The sequence below is a fragment of the Vanessa tameamea genome, chromosome 19, assembly GCF_037043105.1.
Source record: "Vanessa tameamea isolate UH-Manoa-2023 chromosome 19, ilVanTame1 primary haplotype, whole genome shotgun sequence".
Lineage (NCBI taxonomy): Eukaryota > Metazoa > Arthropoda > Insecta > Lepidoptera > Nymphalidae > Vanessa > Vanessa tameamea.
In genome coordinates, this window is record NC_087327.1 from 3,764,906 (window position 1) to 3,786,647 (window position 21,742).

Sequence of the window (21,742 nt, forward strand, 5' to 3'; positions counted from 1 at the left end):
CAAGATTTGATCTTTACGTATTATCGATGGAATTTAATAATGGCTTTTAAATAAAATTCCTCCTACGATTTTTTATATTTCGGTAATCATTTTAAATTTCGTTTTTAAGTTTTATAAAATTAACATAGATTTAATTGTGACAGAACTACTGAATGAAAATTATATAAGGACTTCTTTCTGAGACCTATGTCTAAAAAGGCAATCAATTTCAATAAAAAAAAATCAACTGTCAACGTTAATCAAATAAATGTTTTTAAAACATAGTTCAATATCAAATCACACAATCATCCTCATCAATATATAAAGTTAAATTTCACACATCGGTAGTATAATACTGTTTGATTTATAAGTCGTTTTGATTTAATCAGTGATTAATCGGCCGTTATTACGTTTTGACGCACCACGAATCTCTGATAACTCTTTTCGAAATTCGCATTTAATCAATAATTTCAATCTGAAAGTATTCGTCTTATATTTTGACGTTTAAAATTCCTAAGTTCTTTTGATTATTTCTTTACTTTTGGTTTTTATTTTACTTAAAAAAGTAGTCAGTAGTTATTTTGCTGACCTGACCGATTCCGTTCTAAACGAACACTTATCTATGAGATTTCATCATCACGAATACATGATGTGCTTTTATTTCTTTTCTATGATAATATTAGAAAGAGGTGAAATTTGTTTGTATGAGGTAAAAGAAGTTTTATTAATAAATTGCTCCTGTGCAAAGCCGAGGAGGGTCACTAGTCTAATGACTAACGGCTTTTCGTGCTATCCAAAGCACGAGAGCGTAACGCTGCTTACTTTCTTTTGTCTTCAGAAAAACGGCAAAATTTTTAATAAATTTTAATAGATTTGAACCCTGGGCCTAGATTTAGACCAAGCCAACCACTAGACCACCAAGCTGTTTTTGTAAGATTGAAGAAGGCGGATTGGCAAATAAATCTGGCGGTAGTGGTCACCGCCCATAGACATTAAGATATTATATTAACCATTTCTCACATCGTCAACGCATCATCAACCTTGGGAACTAAAGTGTTATATCTCATGTGCCTGTAGTAACAGTGAGTATTCATCCACTCACTTTTTAAACCGGAACACAACGATACTAAGTATGCTGTTTGGCGGTAGAATATCTGTTGAGTGGGTGGTACCTATCCAGGCGTAACCGAAAAATTTCCACCATCTAAATTTGTCCGTTTACGAATAGCATTTTAACACGTGGTATCTAAAGTTTTGGTAGATGTTTAAATTAACGACAAACTCTATATTGTATTAAGCTAACATGACGGAAATTTACTTTTTTAAAGATTACAAAAATTAATTATGCATGCAAATATGTTAAATACACCTCTCGTCGTAATGAAGGGCAGGTTAACATTTAAATCGTCTTGACGGTTAAGTTTAATGCCGAAAGGAGATGTACGAGTATGAACAGGTGATCGCGTGAGAATATTGATACAACGATCTGTACTCGACACGACATTATGATAATAAATATTTGGAGACATATTTGTTGCGTTATATTGGGTTATGTATATTCATTGGTATGAACAATTAAAGTATTTTATTGAATGATGGTCCAAACAAAGAATTAAACGCGCATATACGTGCGAAAGTAATTATTTAAATAACTTTTATTCACACGCAAAGACAATTAATACCCGTTAATGCATTGCGAAGTTATGCTTAAGCTCATTAACTCTTTATTTAAACAAAGGACAGATGACGGTCCAAGCGCGATAAGCATAGGAGAAAACGTCTCGATTATTTGAAAGATTCAAACAAGTTACAAAATTAACGCGTCGTATTAACTTGATTTTAAAGGATCTCTGAGGTCAATTCACTATGCTTACCGTGCTGTGGCCTTTCTTGAGTATATATTTCCTATATTAATGGGAGTATACGCTTACAGCACATTGGGTGGTCCATCAGTGGCAGCTGTACGAGCGGTCGCTGTGCTCACTTCTCGAGCTTCAGGCGCGGAAGCGCACGTACGGTGTGTGCTGTTCGCCGCGGTACGTGCTCGCGCCGGAATACGGGCCACACTTACTACCGCTGCCACTCGCCGGGCGCCACTCGCCACCACCCGCGCACTTGTAGCGATGCGACACTGCGCCACGTCAGGTAGGTCTGCCTGAAAAAAAATAACGTGATCTCCTTCGTTATGAATGTACCACTAGATTATATTTTCATTTACGTAACATAATATTTTTATTTCATAAAGCATAAGTACACATCGTCTTATTAAGCAGTAGTTAAATTTCAATAAGCTCATATATAAATGAAAACACATATAGAAGGAATTTACTAATATAATTATAATTAAAAATATAGTAAAACTTTCAAATGTTATATATACCTACTCGTAGAAGCGAGAGCGCTGGTGTTTAGAACCTACAATCCCCATGGCGAGAAGCGCTCCATATTGACAGACAGATAATAAAGACTCCACAAACCTATGTTCTTCGATTTCGAACTACTTAATTATAATTGCAAAGTGACTGGAACACAATTCCACTCTCAAAATATTCGAACTAGGAAGTCCATTATCATTAAAAAAAGGATATTTATTAATATTAAGGTAACTTTCTTAATCACGATGTTTTTTTTTTCATTTAGTGTACGTAGCCTTTTATTTTCGTGCGTAACATACTAAAAATTACACTAATACTACAATATTTACACTCACTGAATATAGTGTATGTAAAATACACACAACAATAAATAAACTTAATATTCTTAGCCATTGTTATTGACTAATAAACACTTCTTAAACAATACTGGCAACTAGTAAAATAATTTTACATGTTTGTTTTCAAATATTTAAATATAGAACACAATGACAGTTAAATGTACGAATAGGATATTTCAATTTCATTGCATTCGTAAATTATAATAGCAAATAACACCTGTGACATCTGAACACAAAGGAAGTTGCCACCGAAACATCTTAACGACATCATTAATTCGGCTGCATGATAGGTTATAAAATCTTTCGGTGATAACAATAAAGCTAGACGTGTAGCGTATAAAGACCACTCTCCTTCAAGTTATTACTAATAAAATAGTGCAAACAATGCCTTTCAGACGGATAATAGTACGGCTTAGTCTTAGGTCATAATCTCTGAGGTGACATTAAATGTAGCTAAAACACGCATCTCAAGCTGGTCAAGTATTACGAAACGATAATTATTTTAAACTAGTGGGTCTCCCGCGAAACTTTATAATAAAAGATTTTTTAGGAATTTCGACCTTTGACAGGTTTTTTTTTTAATTTAATTTCAATGAAAAAAAACTGAAAGTCATATTTGGCGCCAAAATTATGAAACCTTTTTTAAATTAAATTTTTAATGTCAAATAGTATACATTAGTTAAGTTAGAATTGGAGTTTGTGGATAACAATTTTCTTTAATTTCTTATACATACAATCGTAGCACCGCTATATAACCGACCAGTAACGTTTTTCCGCTCTCTAAAATTAATTCTTTGTTAAATAGTAACAATTTAGTAAATTGCAGTCAAGAATCCTCTGTAATTTTCTGCACATCTACGGCTGGAGCTCTTCAAAAAGAGACTATAACCGATTTTTTATGTGCAGCTATCGTCCCATAATCACTGGGACAAAAATCGGCTTACACTATTAATATATAGGATTAGATTTTCACAATTCTAAATTTAAAAATTGTAATTGTTCTTTTTTATTTTTTTTTATTTCGTTCCAGCCGCGAGACAGACATAATGAGACAAATTACATCGATTCGATAATCGAAATACAACAATAAAATATAATCTATTCGAATGATAAGTCAATGTGAATCTCTTAAAAATTCATAACGTCATTTTCACAATCGTTTATTACGCGAATCGTTATGTATCTTATACTAATGTCATTTTCATACATTATGCTGCTTGTCGATCTACTAAAGAGTTTGTGGTACCCACACTAAAAATTGTTAATTTTAATTTAATATAATGTAACTTGGGCCAGATAAGCAGAAAGGTTAAATAATTATCAACTTCTCATTACAAACATTGTATAAAATACCTCGGATTTAAAAATAAAATGGATAAACTTATTATATCTCTAAATATGTAACTTAATAGACTATTACTTGAATCTACGATGGTTTAAGTGAATCTTAATTAGACGTAAGTAGCTTCGTGACTGTATTCTCGTATCACTTTGATTTTAAATAGTTTTTACAGTTTGCGATCTACTGTAATAAAGTGAAGGAAAAGACGGACGTTATTTTCTAGCAATTGTATTAATTATTATCTTATTTATTTCCTTTGAATGAACTTTGAGCAAGTTACGTACGCGTTTATTTTATATTAGTTCCCATATCTACTCGGAATATTAATAAATTAATTTGACAAGACAGTACGTCTCGCTGATATAGTGACTGTATATCGAGGCAATGGGTTCGATTGCAATTCAATACAAAAATAATGGTTAAAATTTAATACGGCGTCAAATCTTATAGTTTTGATGGCAGCAGATTAAACATATAAAAATTTTGTTTATTGGATAGCCACAATGACGAAGTAGAATAGATTTTGCTGTTATATACTACATTAATAAATAAATTATAAAAAAATCATATTTATCAGTACGGTTACGGTATCAGGGAAGTTTTAACTCGTATAATTATGTCATAAGGTTAGGCATAAGTATTCCTTTCTTATGAAGAAGATTCATAATACGATTATTGTAAGTTCAGCACACATGCAAGTTGCAAAATTACACCTAGACAAGTTTTCTGTGAAAACGCAAACACAAATTAAGCTGATAATTAAATAAATGGTACTTGATCGCTTTTGAACTTCCCATTTGCGACATTCGCTTAAATTTACACGTGTTCTATCTACTATGTAATAATATATCGCGTTGCTAGATTGACATTGACATTTGCAAAAGGTTAACGTCAATCTAGCAACTCAATACAAGTGACGACATGGGGCACATATAAAAGTCGAGTATGTTTTTAAATCCCATAGCATATAATTAAAAAAATTCTGTATCACAATATTTTGATTTAAAAAAAAAACATTAAATAACAATAGTCAAAGATATTTAAAGTTATCAAGTATATTATTACAGATACATTTAAATCATCATATAAATGTACAAAAACCAAACAAACTACATTTGTTATCGAATGGAAGCAATATCGAGTCGAGAACTTGAATAATCAATAATACTCATTATGGATTTGCGTAAAAATGGCTTTTTTAACGTCGACGAAGCTGTTATCGGAACTTTGAATGTAAAAATAAAGTGGATATTAGTAGTTTAGTGGAATAGTTTTGTATTATAAATAGAGATATATTAATCAAGAACTGTTTGTTTTGTACAATATAGGTGAACTATTAGAAAATTACATGGAATACGTAAATCTAAAGTTTGTCTATCTTTATTCAAACATTACTGGCTGACTAAAATATTATAGTTTAATCTATTATAGATATTTGGATTTTGTAGGTGATCTCTGTTTCAGCGCAATGAAGAGGGATTTTGACATATCCTCATTTTATTAGGGACGATGCTCGCTCTAAATCTTTAAGTTCATCATTACCCCGTTTGAAATTCAAAGCAAAGTGATAAAAATATCACACGCAAACAAGTAAATATCGTATAAGAGGTCATACACGTTTTTAAGATTAGACGAATGCGTTGAAAATATTCAATTAGCCGCGAACGGAATATCCAAACTAAAGATCTTGCTCATTTCGTGTTTGAAATATAAAATTTTAATTAATCAAGTACACTTCAACAAACCCCGAATGTAAATTTTCCGTACCAAACTGTTTATTTTTACACACTGAAACGAAATCAACGTGCACTTGAAATGCGAAGAGAAAGATGCGAGATCTGTAAATTCTACTTTATTGTGTAAAAGACGAATTAAATCAATCATGTAAACAAAACGAAACGACTCTCTTCTGATCTGATATCAAATTACCGGTTTTTAATCTTATGTAAAGAACTCAATTATGTATATTATTGGCCAAAGAGTTTAGGTTTCTGTCGCGGTTCCCTTAATGAAATAATTAAAATGACTTTTGCCATTGACGTTCCTGCTCTTGTTGAGTCTTGGCAAACGACGTGTCAGACTGACCCTAATCCTACGGAAGCTGGTTGGACTATATTGTAGTAAGCGACATGCGTTGACACGTCAGCCCCGTCCCCGTCCCGTCCCGTGTCGTCCCGTTATGTACGTATATGTTTGCGTTTACCGTTAAAACCTTGTGACCATGGATTAGTAGTGCAAAAAGCTTCTAATGTAGATAATACTCCGTCTTATTCCGTCTACTGGCAATTTCACTTCACTCAGGAAATCAGAATTCAACGGTCAAATATTGCTAGCATTCTTGCGACCATTCTAAGAGGTCACGAATTTTTCAGTAGATATTAAATTAGCTATTTAATTTTGATTTGTTCAAATTTATAAAATTCCTCAATGTAAATATATATTCTTAATAATTGTTACCGTATTACTGGGAAGACTGCGGTTTCCAATATCTGGCTAACATGCGTTTTAATTAAACATGTATAAATTTCTAGTTGCATGGTATTTTTGACATAGATATCTGAAAAATAACTGTCTTAATTACGAATACTTAGAATAAAAAATACGATTAATAAAACTATTATCGAAATTAGTGGATTTAAACATTCTGCTAAAGGGATGGATGACATGATTCTGTATTTGTAGAAGTACGTATGTGTCACAAATTTTAGTCTTTATTTTCTTTTAGCGTTCATTTTCTTCTACCTAAAATCATTGAGAACCATAAAATTCGGAGCTCTATGGTGTACTGTTTAAGTTTACACCTTCAACGGTGTCTCAAGGGATATTCTGACCCATGACCCATGAGAAATGTAAATTCCTGTATTCTTAAGTATTGATTTGAATATAATTCTCGTTCGTTAAAACTTAGTACACCATTAAAACAACTCTAGCTACCAGTTCTACATAATACCGTCTTTAAAACAAGGATACTGCCGGCACGTTGGATCACGTAATAAAACTACCGGTGAAATATATAGCTATCTCGCATTTTCACGCTCGTAAACCAACGTCAGAAAGGGACGGAATTTTTATAGCTCCGCTTTTCGTAACAAAAACTTTTATTGCGAGCTACTCGTAAATTATACGCGGACTTTACGCTGGAAAATTTTAAACATTTTTCTTTTTTTATGCATTAATTTCCTTCTGATTAATATGTCTTTGGAATTATTCGATGCCTTTGAAACCAATTACATATATTTTCTTATGTGACGTACGTGTGTAGTCGTCCAAAGAATGTATCTACGGCTATCTCTTTCTTATTAAATTAAACTAAAAGAGATAGGATATATTAAAAGATACAAAAGTATCATAAAAAATTATAAGTAACTTATAAACCAAGAATAAAATATTTAAATAAGGTTCATACTGTAAATTATCATACCGACAAAAAACAAATTTGTCGGTAATATATAGTTTAATGGCAAATTGGTAGAATCAACATAAACTTACTTATATCATAATAATATGATAAGCTGAAAAAAAATCCTTCGACGAAAACATCAAATAAAATTTATATGATTTTGCAATAATTTTACAAAACTTTTAAATTATATATATAATATTGCATAATTTATTTAAATTCAAACACAATCATAAATTTTAAAGAAAGTTGATTTTAATAGTATTCCATACAAAAAGTGTAAAAAATAAAAGTACTATATAAATTAGTTAGACCTATATACGATATATTGTTACTCCAATGACCTACCACAAGCAATGGCCCCTTTAAAAATGGAACTCGGCTACAAGACGAGACGGTCGTAAAAAGGACCTCTTAGTGAAGTGTGTAAAACGTCGATAAATTAAAAAGGATTTAAGTAAATATTCCAGAAAGGATACAAGTAAATCATTCTGCTAATATTTCCAAGAATAAAAGATCTTCGGCTTCTGTTAAAACTAAATTTTATCTATACATATCTAAATAAGAATAGCTTAAACCTGCTTGCTACTTGAAACGTAATAATTCAAAGTAAACTATTATGTCTTTAACTTAGTATACTTTGTGGTAGGGCTTTGTGTAACCCCGTCTGTGTACGTACCACCCACTCATCATATATTCTACCGCCAAGCAGCAACACTTAGTATTGTTGTGTTCCGGTTTGAAAGGTGAGTGAATCAGGGTAACAGGCACATTATGAAATCTTAGTGCCTAATTGGTTGACGCATAGGTGAAAGGAATGGTTAAAATTTCATACGGCGTGAACGTCTATGTGCAATGGTGACCACTCACCATCAGAGTTGCTCGTCCGCAAACACATGTTAATAAAAATAATATTATAAAATTCAAAGTTTCTTTAATTACAAAATTAAATGTTTTATAATATATCATTATTATAACAATCTCCTCCTTTCTAAATCTCGGAGACGGCGGCTCACCGCAATGACTTTATTTATCTGTGCAGAAGTCACTGTTCTAGTCCCTACGAGATAACTACAATGCGACACGGTCAAAAATACTTTGCACGTTTAAGTGAAGTTTAATAAACTCACACTTGTATCGCTTCATCAAACAATTAATTCATATATACATGCATTTAGTAGCTATTGTAAAATAATAAAATATCACATTCGATTATTCTCTCTAAAATATCGCTACTTACTACTCTGCACACAATCGATAATGTGGCACAACCCTATATATTTGATGTGTCTACCGATCGTAAAACTTTTCGCGCGTAAACGTCACTGTTGACATTAGTAAGCAGCTGCGGCGCTGCGTTAAGATCCTTTGTGTAGCGAACGTCTAATAAATGAATTTATTTTATCGCTTTTTCGCTAACAAATCTAAAAATGTTGTGCCGTGTTATACAAGTCAACGACTTTATGTTTTAAAAAACAAAAATAATATTTTTGTCGAAAATGACACGTATTTTATTTTCCAATTAACTTATTAAGTCCAATTTTATTCCAATTGTTGTGAATAATTATTTATTTACTGTTACTCATTGTGTTATAGTTGAACCCTTACGAGTAAATTAGTAACTATGATTAAAACTATATTTCGTGAACTTATTAACCTGATAAAAAATAATTCCCCCGATTACATATACATATAATAATAATAACTCATTTATTTCAGTCTATATGTCCATTTTTGTTAGTAACAATTATCTTATCCTAGTGTTAGTACAAAATTAACAATCACTGCTGCGCCGTTCCTTTAGAGATTGCACAACAGTGATTGATATACAAGCAATCAAGTCTGCTGGCGATCATCCTTAGTATGCTGTTGGTGCTGCCGTTGACTTTACGCACCAGGGTTCCGCATATTTTACGCATCGTGGCATAAAAACAATCGACCCGATATTCCGCGAACATTCTCGATGCACTACAGAATCGGGGCAGCCCCATCATCACCCTGAACGCATTATTATATTGTACCCGAAGGGTGCTGTACGATTTTTGAGTATAATGAGCCCACAGGATGCACGAGTAGAATGAAGTATAGTAAGATCTGAAAAGAGTGATTTTAACATTTTTAGAGCATCGTGCAAACCTGCGGGCTATCATATTAGCCCTTACTGCCAGCGCCCTTCGTTCCCGTTCTATGTAATCATCGTCGCCGAGATCAGAGGTCAATAGATGTCCTAGGTAATTAAATTTCTGTACCCTTCGCAGTACCGTTCCATTTAATTTAACTTCTGGAAAGTTAACCTCACTCTTACCTATTTTTATTACCATTGACCTCAAAGACCATGAGTTCACTTTTACTCGCATTGTATTTCAGTCCATGACGTTCCGCATATTCCTCACAGATAGCGACAAGTTTTTTAATACCACAAATTGATGCACTCAGCAGCACCATGTCATCAGCATAGCTTATATTGTTGACACTCACTCCATCTATATGACAGCCGATACGGGTGCCACTGAGCGCGACAATCAGGCCGTTGATGTAAAGGTTAATGAGAATTGGGGAGGACAATCCTCCCTGTCTTACCCCACATTCAAACCTATATGGCTGCGACATTATTCCCGACCATCGCACGCGATTGACCTGATTTCCGTACCAATACTTATAGATATTAATGAGTTCTGATGGTCATTTAATTTCTTCTAATTTTTGCCAAAGAATGTCATAGGAAACCAGGTCAAAAGCCTTAGACAGGTCTAGGAAACATGCGTGTACAGCAGTCTCACGGCTAGTATAATATCTGACAGAGTGCTTAACACACAACCCAGCTCAAAAGTCAAACTGATTATCATGAAGGTGAATGTAACTCTCCAGTTGTGAATTGAGCACTCTATCAAATACCTTTGAAATAACTGTAGTCAATGAGATAGGCCTATAATTACTTTTGTCTGAAATATCAGCCGTCTTATCTTTAACAATTGGTATCACTAATGTTTTTATCATATCTTCAGGCAAATGAGTGGCTTAGACATAAATTAAAGAGCATAGCTAGCAGCCTAGGTAAGTGGGGTCCTGCGTGTTGTAGAATCCCAAGGCTCAGACTGTCGTGCCCAGCAGATTTTCCTCTAGTCAAAGACCTGATAATCAAGCTCACTTCATCAGCAGTGCAGTTAGTACCAATCCTTTGACCAGGCCGAACATTAAGCATCGCTTGCGAGGGTCCCAGCGGTGATCTAACTGTAAAATGTTTCCTAAAAAGATCAGCTATATTTCTCGGACCACTTACGCCATCGACACACACAGGAATAGCTGGTCATATGTATACAACCATTGAACATATAGGTATTCTCAAAAATGACGACACAGAGAAAAGTAGTAGATTATAATAACCAAAACTCGATGATGAAGAATGTCACAATTCTGTTTAGTTTCTATCTAGTACAGGTCAGTTAGGTCAGTCACAGGTCAGTCACATGTCTCTAGATTCTAGATTTAAAATTCCGAATTAGACCAATAAAATTATTAGGTTTATCTGTCAAAAATTGCCTATGTCTTAAAATAAAACCTTTTTTCTAAGATTAATTTTTATAAGGCTGTATGTACCAAATCGTTATCACCTTTAACTGATCTGGTTATCTGGCTGACATGATAGGACTTTTAAATAGTCGTATATACTATATATAAGATTTTTTCTGGTATTCTTTTTATTAGGATGACACAGTTAATGAAACACAATTGAGTTTCTCTGTAAAAAGAGATTCATTTGTTTAATTTTACAATAATAAAAAAATAAAATAAAAGTTTGTATTTACCTACGCATTGTTTTACATAAAACAATATTTACGCACCTGTAAAAAGAGAAACGACATTTAATGTTTATTTATTAACAATGTCTGTTCCTAAATCACAAGATACTTTACTTTTCACAATCACGAGATTGATTCTAGGTTAATATTTTTCATGGCTAACAAAATTTAGTTGTAATGTCACTGCGCGTTCGATGACGGTTGATGCGCGGAATTCAAATTAAAGAAAAATACATTTTTTTCTTTACATATATACTCTTTAAGTAAGTTTAGTACAGTGTGACTGGAGCGTATCCAAATAGTAATATAGACGTATATAATAATAAAGACGAGTAAATGAGAAGCTTCATTTCTTGTTCTAACTTATTTACTTAAATACCAAAAGAAAACAAACACAATCTCAACATTTTTGCGCTCCATAGTCTAGAAACTAAGCAACGAACTACATGATGAAACAAATTCATGAAATACAAAACATTTGAAATGTATACAAACAATTTATTAATTATAATTATACCATTATATATATCACCAGTTTTATTTTGTAATAGAACCTCTTTATTAGAATAAAACTACAAGACAACCTTACATAATATAGTTATTGAAAAAAGCCCACACATGTAAACTTATCACCGTATTTTGAAGTCATTAAAAAAGGTGCTTATTTATCACAACCAGTTTTCATTTTAAAATAAGTCCGTCATACGTAATTAAATCATAATTAATTCTTCGGCGCTCTCTCGTCAGACGGATTAGGTTTCGGGAGAGGATTTTATAAAATAAAACTAACTTGCCTTGTAATTAAGAGTGACAAAATGTTACATCATATTTATCATCAATAAAAACGAGTCCTTGGGATTTGTTTTGCTCGAATACAAGCAATATTTAATAAATATCTCGAATCGAATCTATTGACAAAAGACAAGATATTTACAAAGTAAAAGTTCTACTGGGTAAACGCTTCGTGTCCTTTTGTGTAAGAAATTTTAACCATGTCTTACGTAACCAATGTGCCACCGAGCTTGGGAACTAAGATGTTATGTCCCTTGTGCCTGTAGTTACACTGGCCTTTCATACTAAGTATTGCTGTTTGGCAAGCCCTCCCACCAAGCCCTATCCGTAATTGTTTAAGGCTTTTGGCTTTTAAGGTTAATTCCAATTGGCTTCATTTGAAGACCTCGTATGCCTTGTACCTTTAGTCAAGGAATCGTTAATGTATATTATTAACCAATCGTTTAGTGACGTGCAACTACAATCTTCACTAGTTTTTACGTTTTAAATACAAAATTTTTTGTTTTATTGAAACGTTTATAAATTACTCCAGGGACGCTTAAGCAAAATACCAACCAATAAGCAAAAACAAATCATATTTTTAATATGGTCAACGAAAACAAAGAGATAAGAAAGAGATTATCATGATTTTACCTACTTTTTTAAAAAGACAAATTTACAATTAGGCTGCACGTTTCTTCTCCAATAAATAAAGCTTTTTTTAATTCACTCCACTATACTGGTTGCTCTCGTTTGCGGAGTTAAGTTGCAACGTTTGCATATGTTATACGAGCTACCGCTTTCCCGTCATAACGAACGTGCAACTGAGCAAACCTGTTTTTTCGAAGCTAATTAATACTTAAAAGTATTACCATTATTTAAATTTTTACAACAAAAATATTAAACTGTTTATTAACATATTATAATTACAAAAAATGACGCTTGCTTTGCTATTAAAATCTATTTTGCACACGGCGAATGCATTCAAATAATAAGTACAATTACAATAACAACACTAAAATAAATTTCTTTGCCTAAACAAAAAAAAACTGAGTCGTTACAACATTTATGCGAAGTACTTAAGCCTATCTTTAAAACGAAAACGTTTATAGCTTTATCTCTTAGAACTATTCGAGCTCTAAAATCTAGACAGATACACCAGCTCGTCTACTGTCGTAAAACGTACTAGAAATAAGCCATAAAATATTGTCAGGCTGTTTAAATTTATCCGTGGTGCAGACACCAGATTTAAATGAAGGCTTAAGATCCAATCAAGCTATATATATAATTTTAATTGGACTTTTTCAAAATAAGAACAGCAGCTATCAAATCAAATCAAATCAAAAATCTTTATTCAATATAGAAGTGTTTACACTTGCTTATTGATTGTCAAAAATCTACCACCGGTTCGGAATTTAGCACCTCGGACCTGAGAAGAACCGGCGAAAGAAACTCAGCGGGATATATTTAATATCTATGTCATTAATAAATTAAATAAAAAAATATCTTTTTTGGAATCATTAAAAAAAACATAGAAATTCAAAATCGTTGAAGATATTTTATACTCAAATAGAACGTTACAATTGACAAGTCACTACAACAATGCAAGAACTCATGTATGAAATTATATTGATGTCTGTCAATTTAAAATAATCGCACGTGTCATTGACGAAATAATCTGTGCCCTCTCGACACAAATGAATCCAGAAAAAAAAGAACGAAGGTTACTCTTTTAAAACCATTTACCCTTATCCTATCATGAGCATCACACATGATTCATACGTATTGTTAACTATTCGGTTTTAATTGGACCTGATACATTTTTTTTTTTTTTGGATTTCACATAATGTCCTGAACGAGCTTAGTTATATATGCGTAAAATGAGCGAACATTGTTATTTCGTTGTTTTTTAATTATTTATAATATTTCAGGAGACTAGCAAAATATGGGCTGATGTTAAGTGGTTACAACCCATAGACTGTAAATAAATATTACACCCTATTTACATCACCTATGCGCCATTAAATTTGGGAACAAAATTATGCCTCTTGTCGGTAAATCATAGTTCTTGAGTGATGTGTTAAAACAATATCAGAGTTACCATGAATTTTGTGTGTAGGTGCGTGTGTTCCGACCATCTCGTTTCCTTATATTTTGTTTATTTCAAAATAAATGTCATTTATATTTTATGTCTCAACACTAACACGAGTAATAAAAATACGTAAATATGTCATAACCGTAATATAAACAAACTTTATTACTTCAGGCTGTCCTCACGCGTCTAACTTTCAAAAGAGCTTTGAACATAACAAGCTAGTCACCTATTTGATTTTATTAACTACTAAAACTAACTAAAATAACATAATATTCGAATTGTCATATAACTATTTAAAAATATTCGTAATGAGTTCGGTGTAAATGGCTATGATTTTTTTATTATCAAGTTTTGTACAGCTATATGTACCCTATGTCCCTTTCAGTACCATTGTGGAGGGCATGATTGCTAAGTATTTCACATACATCCACATTTCAATTTACCAGTGAGACTCCCATACGTTGAAAACTATTTAAGGCCGTTAATCCTGATCCCAAGCCTCTTTTGGTCATGTCAGATCGGCGTCAAAACGTACTATGCCAAGAAGGCAATAGAGATTAGTTTGGAACCTAGACTTCGCAATAATATCGTAAACCAGTCAAAAGGACATAGAGCTTAACTTAACTAATTAAATCTAAACCGAAATATATATTTCATACTATGGATATGTATGTTGTCATTGAACATCAGTTTATTTACTAGTATTTCTCTTTTATGCATATATATATATTAAAATATGATCGTATTATAATGTACATCAATATTAAATGAATGTTCATTCAAAGCAATTTATGTCTTATTAAGCATAAATAATTATTACCTGCATCACAACACGGTCGTGTTTCGCACCAAGAAATAAAGAAAAACTTTCGTTATTGATAGGTCGGACCTCCCCAGATACATTCATAGCAGTTTAAGCAGTTATTAAGTAATTTGTAAAATCGATTCAATTTTATAACGACGTACGAAAATCATAACATATCATTAAGTCGATTCTACGAGTTGAATACCAAGGTGGGTCATGATATCTTGCTTTTAGGGTTCTGTTATAAGCTCTTTGCCTGTATCACATTAGTATAAATAACAGGGAGACTTAAAAGTTACAAGAGCGATCCTACATAGGGCATAACCCTAATATAAAAATAGCTTAATAAATAGTATCTAGAATCAATGATAAGTACAAAGTTAGAAGGGAGATAGTAGATATTGTTGTTGCGAATATATTTTATTTCCACTTTTTCTTTTGTTATGATTCCATTTTCAAACCGCTCCAGGCTATAAAAATACACATTTATTCGTAATAATACCGTTACCCTTTAAGGTCTCGCCAAGTGTAGGTCCTCCATAATTTGGCTTGCGGACTTAAGGTCTAATTTATTGCTTCTCACATAAATCTCGTGGGATCGTGATAACACATGATTCCTTCAATTATTTCCAATAATAGCAGTGACACTGCCATTAAAATTTTCATCTGATACTTAAAATGATGAATGATTTCGTTCTTTGTTTTTTCAATAATCAAACCTTTTTTGAAGTTTATTGGATTTAAACTTGGAACATTGCTCGAATGACCTTAAAGTTTGTTTTTTATTTGGTATACAGATGTTTGTACATTGACCTTATATTATTTTGTTTTTCTATTAGGACAAAGGCAGGTAAATGTATCACCTGATAGTACATAAGTGATCCCCTCTATTCTATATATTAGTACTGTAAGATATATAATTCATTCCTATAATGCGCCAGGAAATCTAATTTCATAAAGATCTTATAATCCTTAATCTTGTAATTACAGTGTTTTATGTTCTGAAATGTGCAGAACACAACAATACTCTTGTTTCCCGGTAGAATAACTGATAGATATCCAGTTAGTGGTAGAATAAAGCTCTGAGATAAAAGTCTATTGTAAGAATAAAATAAAACCAAGATACCAGAATACATCACGTACCGAATGTAATTACAAGAATTAAAATAATAAGACTGAGTTTATAAATATTACTCCAAGGAGGTTTATTTAAAAAAATTAATTAGCCAGCAATTTTTGCTAGTCAGTTCAGTCCTTACATAGATTCTGATCCAAGAAAAATTTACAGTTGCAAAATTAAAAAAAAAACTTTAAAGAAACTTTGTGTGTTAAAGTATATTATAAAAGTAATGACTTTTTAAATGATAATTGGGAGCAAAACGATCACCGCCGGACCGTTTCAAATATAAATATGAATACTTCTACAACTACATTGTTCTGCTTTATACAGCAAATGTAATGCTTTATATTGAACTTTTAACTTTGCATATATACAATCAAGTGGTCTTCACTTGAAACATAATAGTTTTCTCTGGTAAAGAAATCAAATAAAACATTGTTTCCAATTAAGACTAAATTAAAACGAATCTTTCATAATGTCATAACTCAATACAGTTATTGAAATACATGTAACGTTTTATAACATTGATTTGAACTATTTAATGTTATATAAAAAACAAGCGACAATTCAAACATGTTGTTAAATACTAATGGATACCGACGACACGTGATTGGCTATTGTAGTTTTGCGTGTCGGGGGCAAAAACGAAAATGTTCTTTTTTCAAAAAAAAAAAAAGTTCGTTGATAACAGCAGTCTAGACTACTGCAAAGTTCTATTTAATCTACGTCAAATTAATTTACAAATTGATTAATAGATTGTTTTCAAACAAAAAATCCCAGACGATCCCGTGGTTTATTCTCATAAGCTTAATTTGTTTTATAATAATTATTCTAATACTCTGTAGGAAACACTGTGTTAGATGAAAATCACGGATTGGTGCAGTGTTGTTGAATAAACTCCAAACCTTAGTAGGATAAATGACATTTTTTTATGTTTGTTAATGATAACTCATAATTTTTTCTAGTTAATCGATGGTTCGATGATGAAAGTCAATGTATTATCAATTAAACAAAGCTGGCTTACTTTGTATTTAAACTGTCGGCAAGCAGTAACTACTGAGTTTTTTGACGCTTTTTCTCTGTAGAGTCTAGGTACAAATCGGTGGTAAAGGTAAATTCCAATGAATCTTGTAAAATGACGATTTAAATGCACTCGTAAAAGAGTACTTGAATGAAGTACAAGTATTTTGATATATTTTTTTAAACTTTAATCGTTGTGATTATATTTACATTTCGGTAGAGTTCATATAATATCTATTGTAATGTTAACATTAAAGACGTAGGCAATAATGAGGTCAGTTGTAAGTATATTATAGCGCCAATGACCCAGTAGACGAAACAAGTGGATTTAAAACGCGACTTAAAATTAGGCCAAACGCCATTGATTTTTTTTTATTTTTATTGTTCGAAAATTACTGTTCGAAATATAAATTTTGATCGTTTTATTATCTAAATCTACTTTTCTTTAAATCGCTGATTCCTATAAATGGATCAAACTGAACTACACTAACTATACATGTATAGTTAGTGTAGTTCAGTTTGATATAAGTTAATAGAAAAAACTACCGGACACGAAACGCGCCTGAACCAGTTTCGCTCGCACATGACCGCTTTTTATCTTTGAAAGTTACAAGAGCTTCATCTACCTACGAGAAAGAGATGTGCTGTGTCTTATTAGTACTCTTATCCTTTTTTGTAAATCGAATTAATAAGAAACTATTAAGTTAATTATCAAGTAAAACTTATCTGAGAGCATACATACACACTCATTTCGATTTTCGCGTTAAAATATTTTTTAATATACAATTTACAGCTATGCATAATATAATTTGTATTATTTCCAAACGGACAGAATAGTACGGATTAAAAACTCCTTCGTCTACTTTTATCATTATAGTAATCAATTATTTATAATTAACAAGATTATAATTATAAAATATGCATTATTTTATAAAATATGAAGGCGGACGGGCTATTGGTCACCAGCGCCTATAAAAAATAGCCCTGTAAGGAATACTGTCCATTCCTTAATTGGCCGATAACTTTGGGAACTAAAATATTATTTCTCTTATGCCTGTTCGTACACCAGTTCACTCACCCTTTAAATCGGAACACAATAATACCAAGTATTGCTGCTTGGTGGTAGAATATGTGATACCCAAACAGACATGCTCAATGCCCTACCACCTAGTGAACAGTACCACAAGTTAAACAGTTAGCTAATAAAATAATATAATTAAGATACATTAATAGCCTGTAATATCCGACTGCTGGGCTAAGTTCTCCTCTCCCTTTGAGGAGAAGGTAAGGAGCATAATCCACTACGGTGCTCCAATTGGTGGTTACTCATGTGGCAGAATTTCGTTGAAATTAGATACATGCAGGTTTCCTCACAATGTTTTCCTTCACCGCCGAGCACGAGATTAATTATAAACACAAATTAAGCACATGAAAATCCAATGGTGCTTGCCTGGGTTTGAACCCATTGTGGGTTCCAAACCCAGGCAAGCACCATCGGTTAAGATGCCCGCGTTCTAACTACTGGGCCATCTCGGCTCATAAAAATACTAATAATTAAGATAAATTAATGTATTAAGATAAACACGTGTATGTAATTAGTCTGTGATTTTTTTTTTTATATGAAAAATGGAATCATAAATGTAGATTAAAAAAAGTAATTACTACAAATGTCAGAGCATTCAGGCGAAATAAGATATAAGGTTCATAATATTGCTATCGTTATTTTTGTGTTACAAGACAACGCAAACAAAAGTGATAAATTAAGTTAATTTATTTCAACAATGTAAGAGATAATTTACATGTAATAATATTATTTCATTTATTTTTTAATATAAAAAAGTCTAAATGTCTCGGATTTGGAACGAAGGTCTTTTGCGCTGGGTTTTTAAAGAAATTATGAAAATAGACACTTTATTATATATTATTATAAATATAACACATAATATGTCAACGTGTCGAACCTACACTTATTTCGGTCTGGCTCTCATTCGCCATGCGTCTGGAGTGTATGGCGATAATGAACGATATTCTAAAATTAAAAAAAGGTCGTATTACAATTTATTTTCCAGAACACATAAAATGTGACAACATTTTGTATAATCTCGAATAAAAATATTTCAAAATAGATTCTATACATTAGAATCTAATTTATGATAATTAAATGTTACTGGATCTAGATCACTTTACGCTCATAATCGAAGTTGTCTTTCGCCTACACGACGTTATCTATGCCCCCCATATATCAGTTTTACTTAGTTCTCGTTTAATATTCTCCAATACTAAGCTGCATATCGCGAACTCGCATTAGCCGTAAAATAGCTTTAAATTATACCAAGTCAACATAAAATCAAGACTTTACGACCTGAGCGGAGTCCTCGCTCGAACACAATATCAATATTGAAAAAGACGATCGGCTGAGCGCCCACACTGTTTTTTTGGCAAAACAAAATACTAAGCTCGACTAATACTATTTAAAATCGAATTATGCGACTGGCCACAAAATTTAGCAGATTTTTTTCCATTTTATTTTACATTCGTTAACTATTAATTTTTTTACGCATACAGCCAAAGATTTAAAAAAAAGATTCATTTTATGCAATAAATTCAGTTAAAATAAAGAGCATTTGATTTTAATTATCAATATATCCTTAATACATCCATTTGTTCTTTCTCGTATCAAATGCAGTTTTGAAGTTGGCGGTAATGTTTATAAAAAGGATAGCGGATAGCATTCCAACTGCCTTCTTTGGTTGTGTAAACGTTATTGCAACAAAGTTGCAAATATAAAGGGCCAAGATAACTACCGTTAGCGGTTTCACTTTATGATACTTAGAACTATGATATTTTAAATATTAATATTTGCATTCATTTTCGTAAATTAATAAAATCCAGATTATGTAGTGCAAGATTTGTGTATAAATTTACTATCTGTAACTTAATAAATTAATATATTATTAATATTAAAAAAATATATAAGCGACGTGATTCTGATTCAATGGTAGTCAAAAAAGTATTCATATGATTTAATTTGAAATTCTCTGACATTTAAAAAACCCCGATTATAAAAAAATAAAGATATCGTGTCAAAGGTTGGAATTAACACACCATTAAATAAACAAGATGGCACTTGACGACCGAGAATTTAATGTTAAAATATCGACCGTTACATGTGCGAAGAAGTGAGGTACATCTTTTCTCCCTTGCACCAACCACTCAGCGCCGCATAGCAACAGGTGGCGAGTTGAACTTGGATATTTAAGTGGAGTGGTCACTGGACTCACTTCGACCGGCCAGCCGTCGAACCAGTGGCCTACTGGCTCACGATTGACAACGTGACAATTATAAACCTAATTATTCGCAGTAGTTCGTTTTTTATAATTCCAGTTTAGTGTCGTTAGTGAGTTTACCAAAGTAATTTATTAATCGTGACTCCTAAATTCTTAAAAAAAAAAATTAAAAGAAAACAAGCTTTGAATTCTTGCGGCAATACGTGTTACAGTCGCCGTTGGACGGGTTTTTCTCTGTTCCTAAGGTACTTGACTTCGTACCTTGATTTACCTAAATTAGTTTTTAAATTGTTTCTATGCAATGTAACTATCGTTATAACCGGTTTAAGCCGGTTTTTTGTTAGTGCAACTGCAAATCAACGGGAAGGATAATAAATGATGTTGCTCTTTCCATACGTAAGAATAATAAAATTCATTTAAATTTTGAACATAAAAGTGAATATTTAAAAAAAATATATGTGTAATATGTTTATAAGTAAGTAAGTAAGGTATAGCATCTTATTTATTTTAAAAATAATTCAGTTCTATTGCAAGGATTCCAATGCTTAGAATCAAATTCAAATATTTAGGGAACAGATACAATTTAATAAATAAGTTATTTGCTTTTTCGTTTCTGACTGTACGAACGGTAACACCGAATGGATAATAATAAATTATCATTGTATTTAACGGCTTAGTCAGTTTTTAGCGAAAAGTTCAATGGAAATGTCAAAAAAACTAAACACGATGAACAAAGTCTACAACTAGAATATTTGAAATAAATTACTTTTATTGCGAGTTAAAGAAATAACACATAAATTCGCTGTACCGCACGTAAGTTCATAAGAAATACTATTATACATCAATTAAAAGGCTCGTCCTTATAGTAGTTAGGTACCTATTGATGTGTTTGACCTTTTAATAATATTTATAGAACGGTTTATGTACAGATGTTAAATATATTATAACCTACCTTTGTTCTTTAATCTTTGAATATTTATAGTAAAATTGTGTTTCCAGATATAGATATTATTCTTTCTTTTTTACTTTCTAAAAATTTATATTCTGTTCTCTGACGTCTGTCAGTTAGTCGTGACTATATATTTAAAAAAAATAAATAAACGAACCTTACAATAGTCACATATGATTGTTATATCTGTCGTCTCAACTTGGTAATAAGGACGATTAACATTTTGTCCTCTAGAAAAAATTTGGCGGCCATCTTTAACACCGCGCGCTCATTTGTCAAATCAAAAACCGCGCGCTTCCACGGCTTCCTGTTACAAACTTCCGTCCCTTTGCATGAAATCACTCCCACTATTGCAGAAAGCGTAAAGTTTGAAATAACCGTGTAATAAAGCAGCATACAGATTTTTTTAATATTATTTAAAATAAGCGCCAATTAGAACTTACTTAATAATATAGTTTGTA

The 21,742-nt window shown here is 32.0% G+C and overlaps 2 protein-coding genes across 5 annotated transcripts in view; one reads left to right on the forward strand and one right to left on the reverse strand.

Moving 5' to 3' along the window:
• The window catches only part of Uxt (Uxt prefoldin-like subunit), a 313,647-nt gene that overhangs the window by 154,920 nt on the left and 136,985 nt on the right, over positions 1 to 21,742 (reverse strand). The gene's annotated exons all lie outside the window — the stretch shown is intronic.
• Positions 1 to 21,742, forward strand: part of LOC113396128 (protein doublesex) — a 165,820-nt gene that overhangs the window by 112,814 nt on the left and 31,264 nt on the right. The window contains exon 5 of one of the 4 annotated variants that reach the window (XR_010309442.1): positions 1,913 to 2,054. The exons of 2 other annotated variants lie outside the window; for them this stretch is intronic. Coding sequence is in view for 1 of the 2 variants with exons in the window: in XM_026633938.2 (XP_026489723.1) it covers positions 1,913 to 2,100 (188 nt within the window). In the remaining variant the exon portion in view is untranslated. Of the gene's footprint in view, positions 1 to 1,912; positions 2,125 to 21,742 lie in introns of those variants that run through there. One more of the 4 variants, XM_026633938.2, reaches the window with a different exon arrangement.